This window comes from Eurosta solidaginis, chromosome 2 (genome assembly GCF_040869045.1).
Source record: "Eurosta solidaginis isolate ZX-2024a chromosome 2, ASM4086904v1, whole genome shotgun sequence".
Classification (NCBI taxonomy): Eukaryota; Metazoa; Arthropoda; class Insecta; order Diptera; family Tephritidae; genus Eurosta; species Eurosta solidaginis.
In genome coordinates this window covers 37,480,461-37,506,787 of record NC_090320.1, presented here as the reverse complement: position 1 = coordinate 37,506,787, position 26,327 = coordinate 37,480,461, and the positions used below count along the sequence as shown (strand labels likewise).

General features: G+C 40.2%; 2 protein-coding genes across 3 annotated transcripts in view; one reads left to right on the top strand and one right to left on the bottom strand.

Annotated features, from left to right (window-relative positions):
- The window catches only part of LOC137241492 (zinc finger protein 208-like), a 184,129-nt gene that overhangs the window by 91,264 nt on the left and 66,538 nt on the right, over positions 1-26,327 (top strand). The gene's annotated exons all lie outside the window — the stretch shown is intronic.
- The window catches only part of LOC137239567 (zinc finger protein weckle-like), a 185,253-nt gene that overhangs the window by 156,825 nt on the left and 2,101 nt on the right, over positions 1-26,327 (bottom strand). For both annotated transcript variants that reach the window (XM_067765002.1, XM_067765001.1), the window contains 2 exons: positions 20,990-22,069; positions 16,345-16,694 (listed from right to left, as the gene is read on the bottom strand). In XM_067765002.1, the coding sequence (XP_067621103.1) occupies positions 16,345-16,694; positions 20,990-22,069 (1,430 nt within the window). The remainder of the gene's footprint in view (positions 1-16,344; positions 16,695-20,989; positions 22,070-26,327) is intronic.

The window sequence follows — 26,327 nt, the reverse complement described above, 5'->3', positions numbered from 1 at the left end:
AACGGGACGTTCATATGGCTCAGTAGCTAAAGGCATTTGCCTTTGCACTGATATGAATGTTGGAGATTCGAGTTCAATACTCAGCTCCCGAAAAGCTAGCTGATGAAGAAGTGAAATTCAGAAACATGTTCTAGTAATCATCGCCGTTTGTAAACTTTACAATTTTTCTCTAATACCAATAACAAAAACCATTGTATAAAGCAATATGAGCAAAGCTCGCTAATTAAATACATATGATCATATTGATACAATAGTAACAGCGGAAGTATTAAAAACAAATACTGTAAAAATCCGAACAAATGTTACTAAGCTTTCAAAAGCGCGCCTAACAAAATCATATCCACACTATTAGGAATAAACTACATACAGAGTGTATGTGCCTACATGGTGACTAAAAGGAATAGAAACAAAAAAGGCAATTCTTACAGACCAATTGTACAGCGAGCAACGGGACATTAATATGGCTCAGTAGCTAAAGACATTTGCCTTTGCACTGATATGAATGTTGGAGATTCGAGTTCAATGCTCAGCTCCTGAAAAGCTAGCTGATGAAGAAGTGAAATTCAGAAACATGTCCTAGTAACCATCGCCGTTTGTAAACTTTACAATTTTTCTCTAATATCAATAGAAAAAAAATTACTTGCTATGGTTTGGTCAGTTAAATATTGTCACGGATATTAGCATCACTAAATTATCCCATCACTAAGGCGATGCTAAGGCCATGCCAAGCAGTATTTACGTTAATAATTAAATCAAGTATACACATATATAAGGCAGCCCAGAGAGATGTCACACACAGATGCATTTACTTATATGCCTATGTGCGCGCGAGAGACTGTAAACTACAAACATCCACATCAATAATTCAATCTTTATGTATCTACATAAACGAATAAATAATTGCGTCTACACATATGTACGTATACGAGCAGCGGAGCGGCAATGCACAAACACATGCATATATCTTATCTGAATTGTCACAAGAGAGAGCAATAATTTGTGCACGTAGTTGTGGCTGGCGATTTTGTAGCCGAAACAACTAGTAAGTTCTGGAAATGGAAGAGCCTAGAAGTATGCAGCGGGGCAAGCGAGTAAGAAGTAATTCAGTTTGATTTGAGTTGTCAAGCAGTTCCGATTAAGACGATATCTAGCGAGCAATAGCAGTATTATTTTGAATAGCAGAGTTTCATTGAGCTATCAATCAGTGTGGTTATTAAGCAAGATATTCGTTGCACAGTTTGAGTGTTATTGTGAAGTACTTTAATAAAGGCCATTTTGCATTATTACAAATTGGAGTTATTTATTCAACAGTTTAGTGATTCGAACTTAGCAGAGGATTGCAAATAAGAGGATTTGCAAGTAAATTCGTTACAATTGGTGTCAGAAGAGGAATTGTTGAATAAATTCCGAAGATTGGGAATAGAACTTGGACATGGCAAAGTTCAGTGAATTGAAGATCCAGCAACTAAAGAAGGAGTTGGAGACCCGTGGATTGAATACAAGCGGCGTTAAACTTGAACTTCAGGCACGGCTACGAGAGGCAATGGAAGCAGAAGGAATTGATGTGGAAGAGTATGTCTTTCATTTTGATGGCGAGGAGACAACAAAAATTGAAGAGAAAAACGAAAAATCGCAAACGGTTACCAGCACAGACTTGAACGTGATATTGGCTGCAATATCTGCACAAACGTCGACAGTAACATCGAAAATTGAAGCACAAGAAACACGTATTTCAGAAATGTCGACACAAATTTCTTCACAACTTGAAGAACAGAAGACGTATATGGTATCCCAACTGGAATCGCAGGAAACCCGTATAACATCACAATTGGAAGAACAGAAGACATATTTGGCATCTCAACTGGAAGCGCAAGAGGCACGTATATCTGAAATGTCGGCACAAATTTCGGAACAGGTATCATCGCAGCTCTTTGTGAAACTGGAAGAGCAGGATGCAAAAATTTTACAACTCGAGGACAAAATTGATGCCGAAATAGAAGCGTTAAAAGGTCGTTTGGAGCAGTTACAACTAAACCGCCCAGCTGTTTCAGCGAGTAATCCAAAGGTAAAGACACCATCCTTTGACGGTTCTGTTCCTTTTCAGGTCTTTAAGCTACAGTTTGAGAAGATCGCAGCAGTGAACCAATGGAATGCTGAAGATAAAGTTGCAGCTCTGTTCGTGGCACTGAAAGGGCCTGCCGCGGAAATCTTACAGACCATCCCAGAGTACGAGCGGAACCACTACGAAACATTGATGAGCGCTTTAGAGAGACGTTACGGAAGCGAGCATAGGAAACAGATATTCCAAATTGAGTTGCAAAACCGCTACCAAAAAGCAAATGAGACATTGCAGGAGTTTGCTTTAGATATTGAAAGATTGGCTCATCTTGCAAATGCAGACGCACCCGTGGAATACACTGAAAGGGTAAAAATCCAGAGCTTCATAAATGGCATACGAGACGTGGAAACGAAGCGAGCTACATACGCGAACCCAAAACTGACATTTGCTGAAACGGTATCACATGCATTGACTCAGGAAACTGCCTCCCTATTAAGTAAACCAGCATATAAGGCTCATCGTGTAGAAGTAGAAAGGCAAGGAATTTTGGAAGCACTGAAGGGATCACAACAGAAAAATGCCGGAGTTATTAAATGTTTCAAGTGCGGCAACCCAGGTCATATTGCACGACATTGCAGCACCGGTCCCAATAGCTCCAACAATGTGGGTGGCCGTAAACGCAGAGCTGAAGGAGATGAGCAAATCTCCAAATCCACTCAATCGTTAAACTAAAGCGAGTCAGCCGCAAGGGGCGACAGCTGGCTCCCTCAATTGAATGCCCCATAATATCTATCTCACAAATTGGAAGAAGGTCAAACAATCTTACTGTCGGAGGACATGTGGATGGAAAGGAACGTTTACTGACTGTAGATACGGGTGCATCTCATTCCATTATTCGAGCGGATTTAGTCAACAAGAAGATAACACCATTGCATGGAGCAAGATTGCGTACAGCCACTGGAGAAGACAGCACGGTTCTAGGAGAAGTATCATGTGAAGTCGCAATTGGGAACGTCACGGTAGTACACAATTTTATAGTGGCAGAGATTGTTGATGAAATCATAATTGGAGTGAACTTCTTAATCGACCAGGGCATCAAGATCGACATGCAAAGCAAGACGATGCGATATAAGAACATGGATGTACCACTTAATTTCGGCTACGAGAGAGGCTACAGCAACAAACGAGTGCTGGTGGAAGAGAGTCAGCGAATACCACCAAAATCCGAAGCAGTCATCTGGGCAAAGGTTGATGGAGATTGTGGGACAAACAAATTGTGGGTTGTCGAAGCAGCAAACAAATCAGCACTGAACATACTTGTAGGAAAAACCCTGGCTATGACAAAACAAGATGGACGTGTTCCGGTAAGAGTACTCAATGAGTTCAATTCACCACTCAAACTCACTAAAGGAGCTATTTTGGGAAGATGCCAAGAGGCTGAAGTAGTTATTAACTGTGAACAGCTCCAGGAACACGTTTCAGCTAGTAATACTAATCTTTCAAATGACATCACGGCATGGACGCAGGGGCTAGAGGAAGCATATCAGAGTAAGGCAAAACAACTGCTCCTAAAGTACGCGAACATATTTGACCAGGATGGTTCTAAACCAGGCCGCACCAACGTTGTGAAACATCAAATTGACACTGGAGATGCGAGGCCGATCCGTCAAGCTCCACGTAGTGTTCCACTGGCGAAGCGGCAAGTTGTGAGTCAAATTATACAAGAAATGAGCGACAGCGGCGTCATCGAACCATCAGCTAGTCCCTGGAGCTCACCGGTAGTACTTGTAAAGAAGAAGGATGGAAAAATGAGGTTTTGCGTGGACTACCGGAAGTTGAATGACGTTACGAAAAAGGATAGCTACCCATTGCCAAGAATTGACGACACTCTGGACTCGCTCTCTGGTACGAAATGGTTTTCCACACTGGACTTGAAAAGCGGCTACTGGCAAGTGGAGGTAAAGGAGGAAGACAAAGAGAAAACAGCCTTCAGCGTCGGAGATGGTCTTTGGCAATTTACAGTAATGCCCTTTGGACTATGTAATGCACCAGCTACTTTCGAGAGACTCATGGATCAGGTATTGAAAGGACTACATTGGAAAACATGCTTGGTGTACCTGGACGACATCATCGTATTGGGCAAGAATTTCGATGAACATCTTAAGAACTTGGAGGAAGTTTTCCAAAGAATAGCTGGCGCTGGTCTGAAGTTAAGTCCCAAAAAGTGTGCGCTGTTTAAAAAGGAAGTAAATTATTTGGGTCACAAGGTAACGACAGAGGGCATCTGCACTGCGAACGAAAAGATAGAGGCTGTAAAGGATTGGCCAAGACCACAGAACCTACATGAATTAAGAAGTTTCCTTGGGCTGTGCACATATTACCGCCGATTTGTACAAAATTTTTCCAGCGTAGCCCAAAGCCTCCATGAGCTTACAAGAAAAAATAAAGCTTTTGAATGGAAGAAGGAGCAAGAAGTGGCTTTTCAAACATTGAAGGAGCGTTTGTGCACTGCCCCAATGTTAGCATATCCGATTCCAGGAGCAACATTTATTCTAGATACAGATGCGAGTGGATATGCTATAGGAGGCGTTTTATCACAACTGGTCGATGGACAGGAGAAGGTAGTTGCATATTACAGCCGTTCGATTGGAAAACCAGAGAGGAACTACTGCGTTAGGCGGAGAGAGCTGTTGGCATTGGTAGAGTGCGTTAAACATTTTCACAAATACCTCTACGGCCAGCGATTCCGTGTCAGGACAGATCACGCAGCTTTAAAATGGCTACTGCAGTTCCGTAATCCGGAAGGACAATTGGCACGGTGGATCGAGCGACTACAAAGCTATGACTTTTCCATTGAGCATCGAAAAGGTAGTACCCATGGAAATGCCGATGCAATGTCACGAAGACCATGTAGTTTGGAATGCAAGCACTGTTCAAAAGCCGAGGCTAAAGAAGACATTATAGATGTCCGGCTAATGACTATAACATGTACAGATGAATGGGACAAGGAACAGCTAAGAAAGTGCCAGCTAGAAGATGCAGATCTGTCACGTGTTATGCAAGGGCTCGAACGAAATTAAAGACCAAACAGAGAAGAGATGTCAGCAGAGAGTCCCATTGCGAAGTCATATTGGGCACAGTGGAACAGTTTAGAATTGATATCCGGTTGCCTTCATCGAGTATGGGAGAGTGAGGATGGTAAATACAAGAATAAACTGATAGTTGTTCCCAGAAAGAGGATTCCTGATGTGCTCAGCGAGCTGCATAATGGTCCAAGCGGAGGTCATCTTGGAATCACGAAGACGCTCGAGAAGATTAAACAGAGATTCTATTGGGTTGGTTGCCGTCAGTCGGTCACTGCGAGGTTTGCAGCAGAGCGAAAGGGCCCAGAACACGAAGTCATGGCCAGATGAAGCAATATAACTCAGGTGCGCCATTTGAAAGGATCGCTATGGATGTCGCCGGTCCATTTCCTACTAGCAACGGCGGAAACAAATATGTACTGGTAGTTATGGATTATTTCAGCAAATGGCCAGAGGTATACCCAATCCTAAATCAAGAAGCGGAAACGGTAGCAGAAGTGTTTATAAACAATTGGGTTGCAAGGTATGGTGTACCAATGGAGTTACATTCTGACCAAGGCAGGAATTTCGAATCAGCTGTGTTCCAGGAAATGTGTAAGTCATTGGGCATTCGAAAAACACGGACAACTGCATTGCATCCTCAATCCGATGGTATGGTAGAACGATTCAATAGAACTTTGGAGGAGCACTTAAGGAAAGTAGTGGACAAGTACCATAAAGAATGGGATACCCGCATACCATTATTCTTGATGGCTTACCGATCAGCAGTGCATGAGACAACGGGCCAAACCCCTGCAAAAGTAATTTTTGGCAATGACCTTAGACTGCCAGCTGATTTGAAGTTTGGGATAGATGCCAATGCGGAGAGAAATGTCAGGAAATCCACTAGTGATTTGGAAGAAGAGCTAAGAGAAATACATGATCTGATAAGGCAACGAACAAAGATTATGAGTGACAAGATGAAAGCCAGATATGATAAAGCAATTAATTCAGAAGGTTTTCAGGAAGGAGATTTGGTGCTGTTATACAACCCACAACATAAAAAAGGTTTGTCCCCGAAATTGCAGTGTAATTGGGAAGGCCCATACAAAGTTGTAAAACGGATCAACGATGTAGTGTACCGCATACAAACCATCGGTAAACCACGAACCAAAATGAAGGTGGTCCATTTGGAAAGGCTAGCAACGTTTAGATCGAGAGATTTGTCTGATCGGGACGATCAGACTTAGGTGGAGGGCAGTGTCACGGATATTAGCATCACTAAATTATCCCATCACTAAGGCGATGCTAAGGCCATGCCAAGCAGTATTTACGTTAATAATTAAATCAAGTATACACATATATAAGGCAGCCCAGAGAGATGTCACACACAGATGCATTTACTTATATGCCTATGTGCGCGCGAGAGACTGTAAACTACAAACATTCACATCAATAATTCAATCTTTATGTATCTACATAAACGAATAAATAATTGCGTCTACACATATGTACGTATACGAGCAGCGGAGCGGCAATGCACAAACACATGCATATATCTTATCTGAATTGTCACAAGAGAGAGCAATAATTTGTGCACGTAGTTGTGGCTGGCGATTTTGTAGCCGAAACAACTGGTAAGTTCTGGAAATGGAAGAGCCTAGAAGTATGCAGCGTAAACTATAAAAGCGGGGCAAGCGAGTAAGAAGTAATTCAGTTTGATTTGAGTTGTCAAGCAGTTCCGATTAAGACGATATCTAGCGAGCAATAGCAGTATTATTTTGAATAGCAGAGTTTCATTGAGCTATCAATCAGTATGGTTATTAAGCAAGCTATTCGTTGCACAGTTTGAGTGTTATTGTGAAGTACTTTAATAAAGGCCATTTTGCATTACTACAAATTGGAGTTATTTATTCAACAGTTTAGTGATTCCAACTTAGCAGAGGATTGCAAATAAGAGGATTTGCAAGTAAATTCGTTACAATATTTTAGGCCTTATTTATATGGTAGAAATTTTCTTGTTCAAACTGACCATCAACTATTGAAGTGGTTGTTTTCTTTAAAAGAACCAAACTCACGTATAATTAGATGGAAAATATTGTTGAGTGAATATGAATTCGAAATTGAATATTTAAAAGGTAGAGAAAATAAGGTGGCTGATTTTTTAAGTCGTATACCACAGAAAAATAACATTGAGGATAATAAAGATTTCGGAATAGAATCTTTATTTGAAAACTCTTTAGAAATAGCTGATGATTTAAACGAACAATTTTTAATTTCGCATTCTATTATTAATTTATTTATAATTTATTATTATAAATAATTTAATGCAAATACGAATTGTAAAAAGAAAGACAAAAGATTTTGAAATAATTTTTGGAAAATAAAAAATTATTTACATTTCTCAGCAGGTGGCAGACGAATCGAGATAAACGGAATACCTGAAAATCTCTGAAAAAACGCAGGGAATCTTGCAATCGATTTTTGAGTAACTTCCCTTATTAGGAAAATTAATTTTAATTTGGGAATCTTTCAATCCATTTTTAATTAACTTCCCGGTTACCTAGAGACTTGTAACTTAGCACATAGTTCGGTACCCGGTGACAATACAATTTACAGAGACTTGAAACTTGGGCCGTGGATCAGAACCCGGTGACAATGCTACATTTGATTAAAAAAATGCCGCTAGGTGGCGCATGGATCGAGATATTATGAAAATTAATTTTAATTTGGGAATCTTTCGATCCATTTTTAACTAACTTCCCGGTTACCTAGAGACTTGTAACTTAACACATAGTTCGAGACCCGGTGACAATACAATTTATAGAAAACAAAGTTCCGCTCGGTGGCATGCTAATAGAGATAACTACAAATCCCTGAAAAACGAGGGGAATCTTGCGATCGATTTTTGAGTAACTTGCCGGTGATCTAGAGACTTGAAACTTGGGCCGTGGGTCAGAACCCGGTGACAATGCTACATTTGATTAAAAAAATGCCGCTAGGTGGCGCATGTATCGAGATATTATGAAAATTAATTTTAATTTGGGAATCTTTCAATCCATTTTTAACTAACTTCCCGGTTACCTAGAGACTTGTAACTTAGCACTCAGTTAGAGGAGTGGTGACAATACAACTTATAGAAAACAAAGTTCCGCTATGTGGCGCGCTAGTCAAGATAACTGCAAATCCTATAAAAACGGGGGAATCTTGCGATCGATTTTCGAGTAACTTCCCGATGAGACAGAAAACTTGAGCCGTAAGTCAGAACCCGGTGACAATGCAATATTTTATCAAAAAAAATCCGCTAGGTGGCGCATGGATTGAGATATTGGGAAACCTAGTTTTAGATTGGGAATTTTGCATCCGATTTTTAACTAACTTCCTGTATATCTAGAGACTTGAAACCTGTAATATAGTTTCAAACTCGGTGACAGTGCAATGTTTGATCAAACAATTTGAGCTACGTAACGCACAAGTCGAACTATTAGAAAATTAGGCCATACCTTCATGGCTAGCCTCCTCAGTGTTGCAGGCGTTGTAGAATTCCACCTCGTTGAAGGCCCAACTCAATGCACGACCTTGCATACTTTTAGGTGTACGCAACTTTCACCACGATTCTTTTAGACTTTCAGGCGTATGCGAATTTCACCACGATTTTCAGCTGTGCAAATTAAATAGCTGACAAACGAGGTGGAATTCTCTTGTTATGTTGCGAGGTGGAATTCTATTGTGTTCACCAGTGGCGAAAATTCCACTAATTCTCTTAAATCTTGCTATTTTGAACAAATAAATAAAGATAAGAATTTTCACTTAGGAATTACTTAAATTACTAATCAAAGTTGCAATTGCCTTTTTGTAGGCAGTACTAAAAAATTGAAAATAAAAAGATGATAAAAAAAATTTTAAGGACTACCTTTATATAAATGGACCAAAAAATAGAAGGCAATTTTTCCTTTAATATAGACATAGTCTTGTTGAATTTTGACTAAAAAACTTTAACAATACCTCTTGTAAAAGAATTTTGGGATTTAAAATTATAAAGGTAGAGCGCATGTTTAAATTTTAAATAATCAATTAGTTAATCCCAAGTACATGGTTTGCCTTAAATTGAAAGATTGAGCTCCACCTTTATAGTTTTAAATCCCAAAATTCTTTTACAAGAGCTATTGTTAAAGTTTTTTAGTAAAAATTCAACAAGACTATGTCTGTATTAAAAGAAAAATTGCCTTCTATTTTTTGTTCCATTTATATAAAGGTAGTACTTAAAATTTTTTTATCATCTTTTTATTTGACTTCAATCGATAGATTTACGAAATTAGCTTCAGTTCATAAACTTTTTGGGAAGAATATGTGTACTGTTAAGATTAAATTAGAAGAAAGTATAGCAATACTAGGCACTCCATAACTTTTAATAATCGATAACCAATTTAATAACGCCTTAATTAAAATGTTTTGTGGAGAAAAACAGATTGAAGTGCATTTTACTACGCCAAATTCGCATACAGGTAATTCAGATGTTGAAAGACTTAATTCACCTCTGTTAGAGCATTTTGAGAAATTCAGAGGATTTTGAGAAATTCAGGGAGTTGGATTTTATAACAATACGATTCATAGTACAACTAAAATAAAACCAATCGATTTTTTAAATAGATCAGATACTGATTACAATAAAATCGCTTATGAAATGAGCCAAAAAAAGAAATATGTTATAAACAAAATTAATAAAAAAAAAAGAGAGAATATACCAAATTTCGATACAGGCAATATTTATGTTAGAAATCCGAAGGCAACCAGACAAAAAATAGCAGAAAGATTTGTCAAACACAAAAATTTTAATAAAAAAGATTGTTCTCAGATTAAAAGACCTTTGAGGCAATTTGCAGAGTAATAATTTCTGTTTGTTAACTTAAAATAATTTGTTTGTGAATTTCGAATTGAAATTCGAAGGGACTCGAACTATATGAAGAGGACGAGTTATATATACATGTTTATATTATTAAGTTCGTTGTTTAAGTCTACAGTTTGGTATTGTTTTTTATATTATGTGCTGGTTTCCTATAAACTTTAATTGTTTCAATAATTTTAATTTTAATTTAGAAAAAAGTATGAAATGAAAAATGTTATTGAAATTTGTTAGTTTTTAAGAAACTTGAATTCAATGCGGATATTCAATGCGGAAATTAAAAAAAGAAACTTAAATTCAATATTTCGGAGAATAATCTAATTCTTATTAAAGAAAGGACTCCTAATTGTAAAAGTAACGTTCCGCGGTTGACTGTTGTTCTTGTTGTATTAACGATAAGACACTCCCCGAAGGCTTTGCGGAGTGTTATCGATGTTGATGGTCCTTTGCCGTATATAGATCCGATACGTTCCGGTAACAAAGCACCATTAAGGTAATAGCCCGACCATCTCGGGAACGATTTATATGACCATATATGAAGGCCATCCCGCCTTCCCCACCCTCTAGTTCCATGAGGAGCTTGGGGTCGCCAGAGCCTCGGCTGTTAATGAAAAAGGATTTGCCACGGGTAGGTCAGCTTGACAATTGGGTTGGAGAAGCTATATATTGCGTTGGCAACCTCTTGAGAGGGTTGAGCTACACAACCCCTTTAATCAATTTGGTATTTTAGTCGCCTCTTACGACAGGCATACCTACCGCATATTTTAGTCCCCCTAACCCGCTGGGGGTGGTTGACTGTGTCAAAAGCTTCTGACAAGTCTAGCGCTAAGAGTACTGTTATGTGGTGGGGTTTTTGAGTCATCCCGCGTTGATATAAGTAATTAAATGACAAATTGTGGGAGGCACGCAACATATGAAATGGGGTTACACTGAAGTGACAATCATTGGTCGGAAGAAATTCCGAGTCTGCGCTCACCTAATGGATTTTTTCCGCTGTTTTCCGAGTCTGGAGGTCCGTTTCTCCCTCTCCTGTTCGAAGCGTCTTTGTTAGACTCTTAGCATCATTAAGTTTGTCTATTTCCAACATCTGCGCCTCTACGCTTATACCATTGTCTTTTCCTGCTACTCCCAGGCCCTCGTGGTCCATTTCCACCTCTCCTGCTTTTAGCATGTTTTGGTTTTTCTTAAGGTTATCAGCACGATTTGCTCGTGCACCTCTGGCACTGCGGCTTTGCCTCCTCATTTGCCGCTACTTTCAGGTTCTCGAGGTTCTTTTAACCCTCCCCTGCTTTTAGCGTATTGTGGTTATTGTCCTGAAGACTCCTCTTTTTAAGGCGCATAATCAGTCGTCGGCGGCCACCGTGGTGTGATGGTAGCATGCTCCGCCTACCACACCGTATGCCCTGGGTACGCACCCCGGGCAAAGCAACATCAAAAATTTCAGAAATAAGGTTTTTCAATTAGAAGAAAATTTTTCTAAGCGGGGTCGCCCTTCGGCAGTGTTTGGCAAGCGCTCCGAGTGTATTTCTGCCATGAAAAGCTCTCAGTGAAAACTCATCTGCCTTGCAGATGCCGTTCGGAGTCGGCATAAAAGATGTAGGTCCCGTCCGGCCAATTTGTAGAGAAACTCAAGAGGAGCACAACGCAAATTGGAAGAGAAGCTCGGCCTTAGATCTCTTCGGAGGTTATCGTGCCTTACATATTTTTTTTTAATCAGTCGTCTATATTTTATAACCACAACTTGTGGTAATTATTATTAATTCTTTTCTGAAAAAAATGTTCCACTGGTGTTACCCTCCCTCCTTAACTGGGATACTTGGAGCTCTTCTTTTTTTTACTGGGAGGAAAATACTTAATGAAACGAACACACATGCTTCGCTTCCTAAGGCAGTCGGTTCTATGTACCGGAGCGACTCGGGGTTTTTCCCGACCTAGGACTGTCATTTTAGTGTGACCCCATCTAATTTGTTTCGTCCCTCCCACAAATTGTCATCCTCCCAGCAGCTCCTTGCAGCAGGACTGCTCCATATTCTCTTACTCCGGGAAGGCATCGAACCCAATCCGGGTCCGTCTCCTGACCCCGGTCCTGAGAAATGGTTTTGCTGCATCTGCCGGAAAAGAATCTTTTTAGGACGGTCATACTCTGTTCAGTGTGTCTCGTGCAAGGGATGGTTGCATCGGACAGGTTGTTCTGGGCTTGATCCCAAAACCCGACGTCCACGTAACTTTTATAAATCTTTTGTGGCTCCTTGCTGTTCACGCCCAAGGGCGTTCCGTAGTCTACGCCTTAGCGCCCCCCCCCCCCCCACTACCTTCCAGCAGCCCCGCTACTCAGCAAGCCACAACAAGTACCCGCTGCTTCTCGCGCCCTACGGTGCCAACAACTCAAACAGCTGATACCACTCATAACTACTACCTTCGTAGTAGAGTTGGTAGCAATGCTGAGCATCAGCCCCTGCCCCCGTCTTCTCCCCCCCTCTTTTCCGGCAGCAATCGTGCAGGTCAGGGAAACAGACTCTTAGTCCCTACCTCCGTTTGCACCGTCTGCCAGCACAGAATATATAGGTTTGCGACATCCGCCCAATGCAGCTAATGCCTTTGGTGGTGCACTTTCCCAGATGTTCTGGTCTCCGCGACGGCAACCCCCCGACGGGTTTCATCGCGCCATGTTGCCAGGTCGCAAACCCAAATCATCCGGGTACCCCAATGCTTGCCCAAGGACGCCCAGTCCCAGGGCCACAACAGCAATTGCGTCCTGGCTTTCCACAACCCAGGCGTAGTCACCCGTCACTTACCCCCAGAGTGGCGACGTCTCCCCTTATTCACTTCAGAATACTGCAGTTAAACTGTAATGGACTAACTGGGAAGATCACGGAGATAGTCGATTTCATGAAGCGGTACAACATCCGCATTGCTGCGATTCAAGAGACTAAACTCACAGCAAGATCTACATTGCAGACCTGCTCTGGGTATAACGTCCACAGGAAAGACCGCGAGAGCGGAAATGGAGGCGGTCTCGCGTTTATCATACACCACTCTGTGCAATATTATATATTTGATCCTGGCATCGACCGCAGGGACAATGTGTTAGAACGTCAAGGCCTATCTGTCCGGTCAGGCGATGCAAACCTAGAAATCATCAACATCTACATCCCTCCTGCCACCTGTTGCCCCAGTGGATACCGCCCTAATATCAGGGCCTTACTCACTGGCAACAATCGCATTATCCTAGGTGATTTCAATGCCCATCATGATCTATGGCATTCAAACTTGCGGGCGGACAGTAGGGGTGAGATGTTGGCGGATCAAATAGAAGAAACGACGTTCTGCACAATAAACGGAGACGCCCACACACGTATGGCAGGAAGCTGTCACAGCTCGCCAGATATCTCTATCGTGAGCGCAGAACTCGTAAACTGCGTCAACTGGCAGCCGATGGTAACATTGGCATCCGACCACCTGCCCATACTTATTTCGCTTGAGCGTACCGCCGACTTCATCGTCACTGAAAAACGCACTTTCATAAACTTCAAAAAAGGAAAGTGGGAAGAATATAAATCCTTTACAGACAGCCGCTTTGCTGCCCTCCCTATCCCGACTGATGCCCGCCAAGGGGAGCGTGCCTTCCGTAAGGTCATTAAATCCGCCTCGGCACATTTCATTCCCGCCGGGAGAATTCCCGAAATCCGGCCCCACTTCCCGGCGGAGGCCGCAAACTTAGCGAGAGAACGTGACCTTATAAGACAGCTTGATCCAGGCGACCCCCAAATAAGGGATATAAACCAAAGCATCAGATTGCTTGTGGGTGAACACAAGCGGGCGAAATGGGAGGAGCACCTAAGAGGTTGTAACCTCTCTACCGGTGTGGGTTAACTTTGGTCCACCGTAAAGTCCCTATCGAATCCGACTAAGCACAAAGACAAAGTTTCCATCGCCTTTGGCGACAAAGTGCTGTCGGACGCGAAAAAATGCGCGAGCGCTTTCTGCCGACAATATATAATGCATCCTACGGTCGACAAAGATAGACGGAGAGCCAATAGACACGCACATAAACACAAATTCAGCGCGTCACCAATCACCATCACCGCTAAAGAGGTTGAGGACGCAATTGGTCGTGCTAAACCATCGAAAGCAGTGGGCCCAGACGGCATAGCCATGCCGATGCTTAAAAGCCTAGGGAAAGAGGGTTTCAAATATTTAGCGCATGTCTTCAGTCTGTCTCTTTCCACCTTTGTCATACCTGAGAAATGGAAAATGGCCAAGGTGGTCCCGATAATAAAGCCTGGGAAACCAGCTAAGCTAGGTGAGTCGTATCGTCCGATATCTCTCCTATCGCCAGTGGCAAAGACGCTTGAAGCCATTTTGCTCCCTTATTTCCAAGCAAATTTGCAGCTAGCCCCTCATCAGCATGGCTTCAGAAAACTCCATAGCACTACCACCGCGCTAAATGCCATTAGCACACAGATAAATTGCGGTTTAAATCAATACCCCCACCATAGAACAGTACTCGTAGCGCTAGACCTATCAAAAGCTTTCGATACGGTCAACCATGGCTCGTTACTGCAGGACCTGGAAGGGTCTACCCTTCCCCCATGTCTTAAAAGGTGGACCGCAAATTATCTGGGTGGTCGGCAGGCATCGGTGCAATTTAGAAACGAAGCATCAAAACCAAGGAGAATTAAAGAAGGGGTGCCACAGGGTGGTGTCCTATCCCCACTTTTGTTTAATTTCTACATATCTAAGCTACCTTCACCACCGGAAGGAGTCACAATCGTTTCCTACGCCGATGACTGCACAATAATGGCCACAGGCACAGGCCCAAAGATCGATGCGCTATGCAATAAAATAAACGGCTACTTCCCTGATCTCTCCAGTTTTTTCGCCTCGCGAAACTTGGCATTATCACCGACTAAATCTTCCGCGACCTTATTTACAACATGGACGCCCCAAATGTCGACCATTTTGAACATCCACGTCGATGGCACTACGCTACCGACTGTCCTACAACCCAAAATCTTGGGTGTGACGTTTGATCAGGGTCTAAATTTTGGTGAGCTCGCAGCCGCAATTGTTCCGAGAATTCAGAGCCGTAACAAAATCCTCAAATCCCTCGCTGGCAGTACTTGGGGAAAAGATAAAGAAACGCTCATGACTACATACAAAGCAATTAGCCAGCCGATTACGTGCTACGCGTCACCCATATGGTCGCCAAGCCTAAAAAACACCACTGGAAGAAACTACAGGCCTGCCAAAATACTGCTCTCAGAATCGCCACGGGCTGTCTTCTTATGTCCCCAGAACCCATCTGCATAATGAGGCGAGAATACTCCCCATCAGGGAGAGAAATGAGATGCTGACCAAACAGTTCCTGTTGAATACGCAGAAACCTGGGCATCCCAACAGACATCTGATTGATGAACCAGCACCGCCTAGGGGCTTAAGGAGTCATCTCCGTAAGCATTTTGAGGAAATACGGCACCTGAGAACCCAGCCGTATGAAGTGAAAAAACACAAGCAAACCTTGGTGAGCTCCATAAACAGGCGTCGGACCTTTATGCCGGGAATTGCCCGGTGAATCCAGTGCTTAACGAAAATTATCCAAAAATTGCGGAAGAGGAACGCATACTCCCCAGGGAAACGCGTGTCACTCTTGCTCAACTTCGTTCTGGATACTGTAACAGGTTAAACTCTAACCTATCCAGAATCAACCCCGACATACAAAATGTATGTCCCGCTTGCAACGTGCCCCAGATGACACCAACCATCTCTTCAATTGTAATGTGGAACCAACGCCTCTTACACCCCTTTCCTTATGGCCCACCCCTGTTGAAATGGCAAGTTTCCTTGGACTCCCGTTAGAGGATATTGATGACAATTTGTGATCGATCGCGGCTATTAGGTGGGGCGAGCATTGCTACAACAACAACAACAACACACATGCTTCTAACAGAGCCGGTTAAAGTTAACAGGGTAACATTATTTTTAGACTTATATAGCTAAGTACATATATATTTTGCTACTGTATTTAGTGTTTTAATGAGAACATTAAAGATTTTGGCGTTTTTTGCTATAAAGACAAAGTAGATACCTCTACTTAAATTTTAACATTAGCTCATATCTTTCAAAAACCAAAATTAGGTCTTCTCTGTGGTTGGTTGGGATGGGATTTCAATGCCCAGACTTATTGAATATGAATTGAAAGCTGTTTCGGCCTGTTGAGAGATTTTTGCCTACAGTAATGAACTTATAACAATCTCAAGTTTCACTGCATTTGCGTTTAGGGCTTATCAATTTTCTTTTTTTGGTTTATTTGTACTTACACTGCCCTTAAAACATCCAGATTGGGTATATTCTTCGTATATGTCTTTACGCCTGATGCCTCTAGAGCAGCTAATTCTACAGGATGCATAGTTTTTTTGTGAAATCGGCAACTTGGTCCAGTTGAAAATGTTTTATCACAAAAGTCACAAGAATATGGCCTTAAACCAGTATGTGCAATCAAATGATTTTTAAGTGTCTTGGCTCGCTTGAAAAGTCGTCCACAATAATCGCATCTATGTGGCATCTTATCGGAGTGTACAAGCAAATGACTATTGAGTGTGGCACGGGTGCTTAATTGTTTGCCACATTCGGTACAAATGTGCTTATCTCCATGTATTTGCGCGTGACGCTGTTATAAATGAAAGAATAACATTTTTTTTTACTTTTATTCATCATTATGAATTTGGTATAGTCAGGGTTGGGCGTATTATTAAACAAAAATATTATATTTTTACCTTCTTTTGTAAATAAATTTGTGAATTTTATAAAATTATTATTAGTTTTCGAAGCACAATACCACTTCAATGATTTCCAATTGATCCGGATAATAATTCCAACAGGTTATGTAACAATTAGAAAATGTCCGCCAATGGCTTGCTATAATCTCGAAAACGAATTGGTGCGGCCGAAGCCCGAATGTTCCCAACTAAACCGGATTTTATGCAGAGTTGGATGATTTGACAAAAAAAAAAGTTAATAAATAACACTATGCGACAAAATAAACTTTTTTTCTGGGTATTGGACCAAACCCTTTTTTTTGTAGAGATTGAAGCTTAAGTAGACAAAGTACTATCTCCGTTTTTCGAAGCTAGCCTCCAAAAAATAGATATCGGGTTTCGAAGTTCAAAGTCCTAGAAATTTTACTTCTTTTTTTTTGTTAACGCGTTCAATAAATTAAAATAGTAAAAATGTGGTCGTGGTCCGCCTTTTTCTTTTATTTGAATGGCTGAATTCTTTTTTTGGAAAATTACAGTACGAGGAATTCCAGTGGAGAGTAAGAAGTAGTAGCCACTATCATGGGACTATCTGACTTTTCACCTCGTATAACAGCTGTTATAATTCAACCATATTTTTACTTTTTTAATTTTCTGGTCATGTTAACAAAAAAAATAAACAGCCCAATTCTAAACCAAAATTTCGTGCGAGTTTTTTCCCTTCTCCCATTCCTCGTATTCTAAATAAAAATTCCTTGTGAGTTTTTTCACTTCTCCCTTTCCTCCTATTCTGAACAATGTTCGAAAAAGCGGAAACCGGTTATGGGAGAAAAGTAGGTATTATGAATGTTTGAGATTTCTCTGCCATTTCATAGGGAGTTTTTTCACTTGTTAAATTAAAGGGAATGCATCAAAATAGTTAAAGGCAATTGGTTATTTTAAGAAAGAACACTTATTTGTATAAATTTGTGCTAAAATATGTATTTACATTCTACCACAATATTCTCACTGTTAATGCAACAACAAGTACAACCACAATATTCTTTATTTTAAGTCGAAAAGTATATCATAAGCAACACAAGATCTCTTCGTATATTTGACGCAGCCATTCAGAAATTGCGCAAAGATTTTTTAATAAGGCTTAAATATATTTTGGCATATGACGAAGGACGAATTCAACTCAACTTGCCGCCAGAAAATTGCTTTGCTGAATGAAAGCAGGCAACTCTGGCAGATTTTGGTTATGCGGCCGTCTTCTTCTTATGTTCCGCTGTTGATGTTGCTGTAGCACCAATTCATTACTCATTTCAGTGAATACCACATGAAATGCAATAAATACTGTGCATTGTTTATATTTTATTTCTTAATTTCCAACAAATTTGCAACAATAATTAATCTTTTCAATTTTTTAAACAAAATAAGAAATGTGCTACGAAATTTCAATTGACAAAACAGCTGACTTCGAAAATTCGAAATTCCTATTCCTCAATTATTGTTCTCCCTAGGAGAACAGAATTGGAGGATTTTTTCCGCGGGAATAAAAAAATCCGCGAGAATATTTAGAATTGGTCTGAAAATTTCGAAATGTAGAATTTCGAACTTCGAAGGCCGATATCTATTTTTGGAGGCTAACTTCGAAAAAAGGTTCTTTGTCTACTTAAGCCTCAATCTCTACAAAAAAGTGGATTTGGTCCAATACCCAGCCGGCTGTTGCACAGTGTAAATGATTATTTCATCCGGATTTTTTTATCTGTTATGAAGTACAGCATAAATGAAAAAAAAAACAAAGCAGTTGAAAATTTTTCAGACGATTTACAAGTCTCTAAAACATATCATCCAAATGAGATATTATTTCGAAGTAGTTGCGATAGATTCCCTTGTAAATATTTCAGAAGTTTTAATTCAACCACAAAACTACTTCTTGCCTTTTCAGAAGAAATTTACTTGTATCACAAGTATTTTAGTTTTTTGGGAAACAGACCTAACTATGGCTGTGAGAAAAACTTCGAAAGTGTTCTAAAAAACAAAAAAAAAACTAAAAATCTTATATAATTTGAAAATATTCAATTCGGCCCCAAATTGATTTCGAAATATCATCAATATTGTTTTGATAAAATATATATATTTTGACGAATATTAGCAACACTCAGGCATAGTATCATCCCTAAGCCGATACTACGCAAGTCACTTGTATCTACATAAACAAATCAATCATTATGTCTACACATATGTACATACAGCAGCGGAGAGATACTCACAAAAGTATGCAATCATCAGCAAAGTAGTTCTCACACACACACATGCATCTATCTGAGATACTCTCAAAAGTATGCAATCATCACGAATATTACTATGCGAGAAGCTATAAACGGCCATCTGTAGTTTATAGCTGGTAAACAAGTAGTAAATTCTAGAAGGAGAACCGCCTAGAAATATGCAAACGAGTAAACCGAAGAGTATAAAAGCAGCACCAGCTGAGGCATGGGGAATCAGCTTGATTTAATCGCGCTATTGGTTGTGAAGTGTTATTGTGAAGTACTTTCAAGTAATCTAATAAAGACCATTTTTTGCATTATTGAATATTGGAGATATTTATTCAACAGTTTAGTGATTCGAACGTCAGCAGAAGATTTGGAATAAGTGGAATTTCCTTAAATTCGTTATAATATATAAAAATGAAATTCTGTTTGTGTGTTACCTATGGAACCGTATTTCCCACACTTCAATCATCTCCAAATTTTGGTTATAGGTTCATTCGATTTCATATTTCAGAATTAAGAATTTTAAATAAAATTTTTTTTTGGCTATGCGAACGAGCAGTCTTAGCTCCCAAAAATGATCATGTATACAAAATCAATGATCGCATTCAAAACCAAATTCCTGGTGAAGTGACGAAATATAAAACGTTCGACACAGTTACAGATGAAGATCAAATTGTGAGTTATCCAATTGAATTTATAAACTCTTTAGAAACACCTGGAATGCCTGCGCATATATTAACTTTGAAAATTGGCTCACCAATCATGGTTCTTCGGAATTTAGATCCACCAAAATTGTGCAATGGAACCAGAATTTGCGTTAAGAAATTATTGCCGAATGTAATCGAAGCAACAATCATCGGCGGTAAAAGCAAAGGTGAAGATTTGCTCATACCACGGATCCAAATGATTCCTACAGATTTGCCATTCAATTTTAAGCTCTTACAGTTTCCTGTACACCTTGCTTTTGCAATTACAATCAACAAAACATGAGGACAATCGCTTACTCTTGCAGGATTAAATTTAGAGAGTCCATGCTTTTCCCATGGTCAGCTTGCTTGCTCTAGAGTTGGAACACCAAAAAATTTGTTTATCTTTGCACCGAACGAAAAAACCAAAAATATTGTGTACCCAATTGCATTACAATAAGATACAATAATGAAATGTTTTAAACGAAAATTTCACCAAATATGCGTACATAATGTATGTATGTATGTATGTATGTATGTATTTATTTGAAAATTTGTTCCTAGCACAACAATTTTGACAAATTATTTAACAGTGCTAGTCATGAATAGCATGAGCTATAAAAATTGAACATTTATAATAATAAATTAGATTAATCAAATTAAATTAAATATAGCGGACAATAGTGAAATATTTATGTATGTAAATGTAAATCTTAAAACTAAAGAAAAGTAGTTAATAAATATTAAAAGACAGCAGTAGTGATGATAACCTTTGGCTGGTTATAGATTGAATAGTATTTAACAAACAAAGAAAGAAGACACAGAGAAAGGAAAAGGACTTAGAAATGAACATTTTAACAACAACAATTTGAGATCCAGTTTAAGAGTCGTTAAAAAATGATGTTAGCTCTTTTCTGAAGTGCAGAGCATTACTTAAGAGTCGAAGACTAGTAGGTAGCGAGTTCCAAAGACGTATTGCAGTAACAAAGAATTGGCGCTCAGAGGTTAGCGAGCGGTATCTGATGTGCTTCAATTTACAGAACAATAAACTAAATTATCAACAAACAAAACAGAAAAAATAACGCAATATTCATTCGATCACGGGCGTTACAACGTACGCCTGGTAAAGCTGTAACCTATCTAATCCATAAATAAATATGGAATGGACACCATAGGACATGTGACAGTCTGAAAATTTGGGCCTAGTTAACGCCCATCCCTGGCACTACATCATGTGTATAAATCTATTTAATTTGTAAGTACCTTTAAACGTTGCTTCTGCTTAAAGCGTTTACCACAATCCTTACACTCAAATGGTGAATAGTCGGTATGGGTTAACATATGTTCTTTAAGTTGTCCTTTTGTGCGCACAGCATCACCACATGTTTCACAAATAAATGGACGTTCATCGTCGTGTACAAATTTAATATGCTGCGCTACATATTCTTTTACTTGAAATTTTCGATCACAATGTGGACAAGGGAATAACATACGATGATCTTTCATATGTCGCTTCAAATTTTCCTCATTTTCAAATGAACTTGGACATTGGGGACAAATGATTATATCATGCTTTTTCCTCATATGAACCGAGTAATTACCACTACGCTGAAAACGCTGTGAACAAATATTACAAATATATTTACTTTCTTCCTTTTTAAAGGTATTGGTAGCGGTATTGTTTTCAGTAGATTCTTCTTCTGATTCTATACTTTCATTATTTTTTGTTGTCCTATTTGTTGCTACTCGTCCATTTTCACCACTGCCATTATCTTCATCATCATCTTCGTCGTCTGAAGTATCCATTGACATATTGTAATCTGGATCCCCATCACTGTTATCATCTTCAACGTTAGCTGGAGTTGAAGCTTTTAGATTAGCTGCTGGTGTTGTTTTAGCATCCTCATCTGCCGGTGGCAAGAGAGTTTGTAATTCACACTGAAAAAACTCTTCTGCGAAGGGATCTTCAAAATCGTCTCTCTTTGCTGTATCTCTTATACATTCTTCAGTCGGTATTTCATCAGTTATTTTTTCATGTTTTATTTGAAATTTTGTAGATTTTACTGCTGTCTTGCTTGTGGTGGATGATTCAGTAATAAAAACTTCTTCTACAGGCAGTTCAGAATTATTACCACTTTGATATGGAAACAGCGTTTCATCTCTAAATAACTGGTACATTTCAAATAATGTTTGCATATTTAAATTCGCTTTTTCATGATCATACAGCAAATCATTGTACATCTGTTGAACTTTTCTAATGTTTTCATTGAATTTAATAAACGATTGCACTGCATGATAACATTCGGCACACACGAGTGGTGATAATTTTTCATCTTCTTTTATCTATAAACAAAATTAAAAGAAAACTTAGAAGAAATTCATCAAAATAAAAGTTTATAAGAAATTGGGTATAGCTATATGCACATAACTTTAGATACATAGATAGATAATTAATTGATGATCGCACTGCGACCATTGGTCTATTGTGCCCTCAGCTGCTTCACAGCACCTCATCCAAGCAGACATCTCTGATGAACCCTAGCAGTTCACCTGGCTTGAGGGATTTGATGTGGGAATGCTCTGGCCATGGTGAGCCCATAAACTTAGCCCTACGTCTTGAGATTGCGTCACACTCCAGGAGTACATGGTCCGCCGTTTCCGCTGATCGATCACAAAACCGGCATGTGTTGTTCGATGATATACCCAGCTTTTGCATGTGATTATTCAGTCTACAGTGTCCTGTAAGAATAGCTGTTGGGATTCTTAGGTTATCTTTCGAGAGGCCTATTAATGCCCTATATCGAGTTGTGTTGTAACCTCCTAACAGTAACTTAGATTGTCTCAGGCCTGACATATTGCACCAGCGTTCGTCCCTCTTTTCCCTTTTTTCTACTAATAGATGGCCTCTAATTTCCTGCGGGCCTACTGGTAGGAACGGTTCAGGACCCATAGGTCGTGTCGTTGCTGAGTCTCTGGCTAGGCTGACCGCCTGCTCATTATCCTCAACTTATTCGAGGCTAAAATATTTTTTATTACTTTTTACTTTTTATTACTTAATATATATATATATCATACACGTCTGTGAATTGAAAATAAATTTGTGATATTTAAAATTTATTGTGAAATCAAAAAATATGTAAACATATTAATAATAAATATCAATCTATCTATCTATCTATCTATAACTCCCCTGTGGCCAGGAACCCAGACCAACAGTAGTTCGTTGTGTGCTCCTAGGTGATTTAGCTTTTCAACGCACTCAAGGACCAGTGCTGATTTTATTTCAGATGCCGAATCGCCTTGAGGGCAGCCTGACTGTCACCGAGTATGGCAATCGTTTCATTGGAGTATTCGCGCTGAGGGTTCAGGTCAGCACACTGGCTTATGGCGAATACTTCCGCTTGAAAAATGCTCGGGTATACTCCCAGGGGTGTTGATATCTTGGCTCTGGGTCCAACGACTCCAGATCCAATGTTGTTGTTGTTGTTGTAGCGATAAGGTTGCTCCCCGAAGGCTTTGGGAAGTGTTATCGATGTGATGGTCCTTTGCCGGATAAAGATCCGGTACGCTCCGGTACCACAGCACCATTAAGGTGCTAGCCCGACCATCTCGGGAACGATTTATGTGGCCACATTAAACCTTCAGGCCATTCCCCCCTCCCCACCCCCAAGTTCCATGAGGAGCTTGTGGTCGCCAGAGCCTCGTCTGTTAGTGAAACAGGATTCGCCGCGGATAGGTGAGTTTGACAATTGGGTTCGGAGAAGCTATATATTGCGCTGGCAACCTGAAGGGTTGCGTTACACAACTCCTTTTAGTCGCCTCTTACGACAGGCATACCTACCGCGGGTATATTCTGATCCCGTAACCCGCTGGGGCATCCAGATCCAATCCCCTCTGGCGTCTTCGAGCCATCGATATACCATTACTATTCTATTTAGCTGTTGAATGTTCTCAATTCTGCTTTCCTCCCACGTACCCTTGTCTCCCAGTTCTACACATGACCTTACGTGAGGCAAATAACGAATATTATACTTTACTTATAAAAATGATCTCAAAAAAGCGAAGGCGGAAAAGCAAAATGTTAAGCTTGTGAGGAGATATCTGCAGTTAACTCTAACGGGAGTCAGAGGAAACTGGCAGTTTCAACAGGATTGGACCAAAAAGATAAGGGTGTTAGAGGCGTTGGTTGTTGTTGTTGTTGTAGCGATAAGGTTGATCCCCGAAGGCTTTGGGGAGTGTTATCGATGTGATGGTCCTTTGCCGGATACAGATGCGGTACACTCCGGTAACACAGCACCATTAAGGTCCTAGCCCGACCATCTCGGGAACGATTTATATGGCCACATTAAACCTTCAGGGAATCCCTCCCTCCCCATCCCCAAGTTCCATGAGGAGCTTCTCTTGAATTTGGTATTTTAGTCGCCTCTTACGACAGGCATACCTACCGCGGGTATATTCTGACCTCCAAGAGGCGTTGGTAACACTACGGACTTATTCAGTCTATGTGAGGTCCTCATGGACCGGCCAGTTCAACCTAGAGGCGTTGGTTCCCCATTGCAATTGAAAAGATGGTTGGTGTCATGTGGGGACACAATACAACCGGAACATACAGTATGTGTATCGGGATCTATTAGGGATAAGTAAGAGTTTAACCTATAACAGTATCCAGATCTATGTTGAGCTAGAGTATCGCACGTCTCCCTGGGGTGGTAGTTTTCCTCAACTACGAGTATTTGTCTTTAAGAACGGGGTTGACCAGGCCTTTTTAGCGATAGCTCTAAGGGCCGTATCATGCTTCTTTTTCATACGTCTGCGTTCTTAAGTGCCGGATTTCTTCATAGAGGAGCGGAGCACGTCTAGGAAGAAAAAAAAAACAAATTTTGATCAAAAACTAAAAGCCTCGGGTAGATGAAAAATTTAGTTATTGTATCTAGGAAGATCCTTCTACCAACTTTTATTAATATTTTTTTCCAAAGCATGGTGCACTAATGGACAATTTTACCCTCTATTCATAACGTAAATTTCATTGTAAATATATTCCTGACGAATTATTGTTTTCTTATTCGCCCTTAAGATTTGTTTTTATTATTTTTCTCTATTTTAGTTACTTTTCTTTAAAATTTTGTTTGTTCTATTACGTTATTGATGCTGTTGTTTTTGTTGTAGCGATAAGGTTTCCCCCGAAGGCTTTGGGGGGTGTTATCGATGTGATGGTCCTTTGTCGGATACAGATCCAGTACGTTCCGGTAACACAGCACCATTAAGGTGCTAGCCCGACCATCTCGGGAACGATTTATATGGCCACATTAAACCTTCAGGCCATCCCCCCCTCCCCACCCTCAAGTTCCATGAGGAGTTTGGGTCGCCAGAGCCTCGTCTGTTAGTTAAACAGGATTCGCCACGGATAGGTGAGGTTGACAAGAAGCTATATATTGAAAGGGTTGCGCTACACAGCCCCTTGAATCTTGTATTCTAGTCGCCTCTTACATGCATACCTACCGCGGGTATATTCTGACCACCTAACCCGCTGGGGTTTATTGATGCTGTCGTTTTTTGCGATTAATTGGCTACAATTTTACGGACAAATATTCAATTCCTATTATTAATTCAAGAGTAAAACTACCAGGTCACTTTCATGGAACATCTGCGAGGCTGCTGTATTTTGTAACCTAGTTCGGAAAATTTCCGTTAACGTTTTACAAGATGTTGCACCATCTAATTTTTATCAAAAATTATCAAACGTGGTATCAAACGACGCGTTATGACCTCGGTTTTTAGAATCCGAAAGCGGAAATTAAAAATTGTATCTCTGTCGAAAGAAAGATGGAAAAATACAACCACATGATAATTTGAACCAATTAAATGATTATTTGGTAATAGTGTAGTTGAGGGGTCGACTGCTAATACGCTACCAAAAATATCGAGTGAGGTGTCAAAAGACGCGTATTAATCTCGAGAACAATAAGAAAAATTTATCTCTGTCCGGAGATATTTGCAGTTGAAGTTGGCCATTTTAATGTGGTTGTTGTTGTGGTGTACCCACAAAAAAAAATTGTGCATCACCGTGGCTACCGCCACCGAAGGCGGAAAAGAAAAATTTTATCTCTCTCCGGAGATATTTGCAGTTGAAGTTGGCGATTCCCATGTGGTTGTTGTTGTGTTAGTACCCACAAAAAAATTTGTGCATCACCGTGGCGGTAGCCACGGTTATACCACACACCCGGACTTGGCATGGCGTAGCAGAAAGGTGTTCTGCGCAAAAATTCTATGGATCCAACCCCCGGTTTCGGAGGTACCCGCGGGTCTTTTTTCGGTTTTTTGTTAATATCTTTTGAAACTGTGGATAGAGAGGAACTGCTGAATGTTATGTTTAATAATGGGATAAGAGGAAAATCCTTGGAATGGTTCAGAAGCTATTTGAGTAATAGAAAACAGAAGACGATAATTGGAAGTGCAGTTTCACCGGTTGCTGATGTACATATTGGGCTACCGCACGGTTCAGTATTGGCACCGCTATTGTTTACAATATATATCAACGATATTAAAGAATGCTTGAAATATTGCAATATTCGACTATTTGCGGATGATGCATCGATAACCA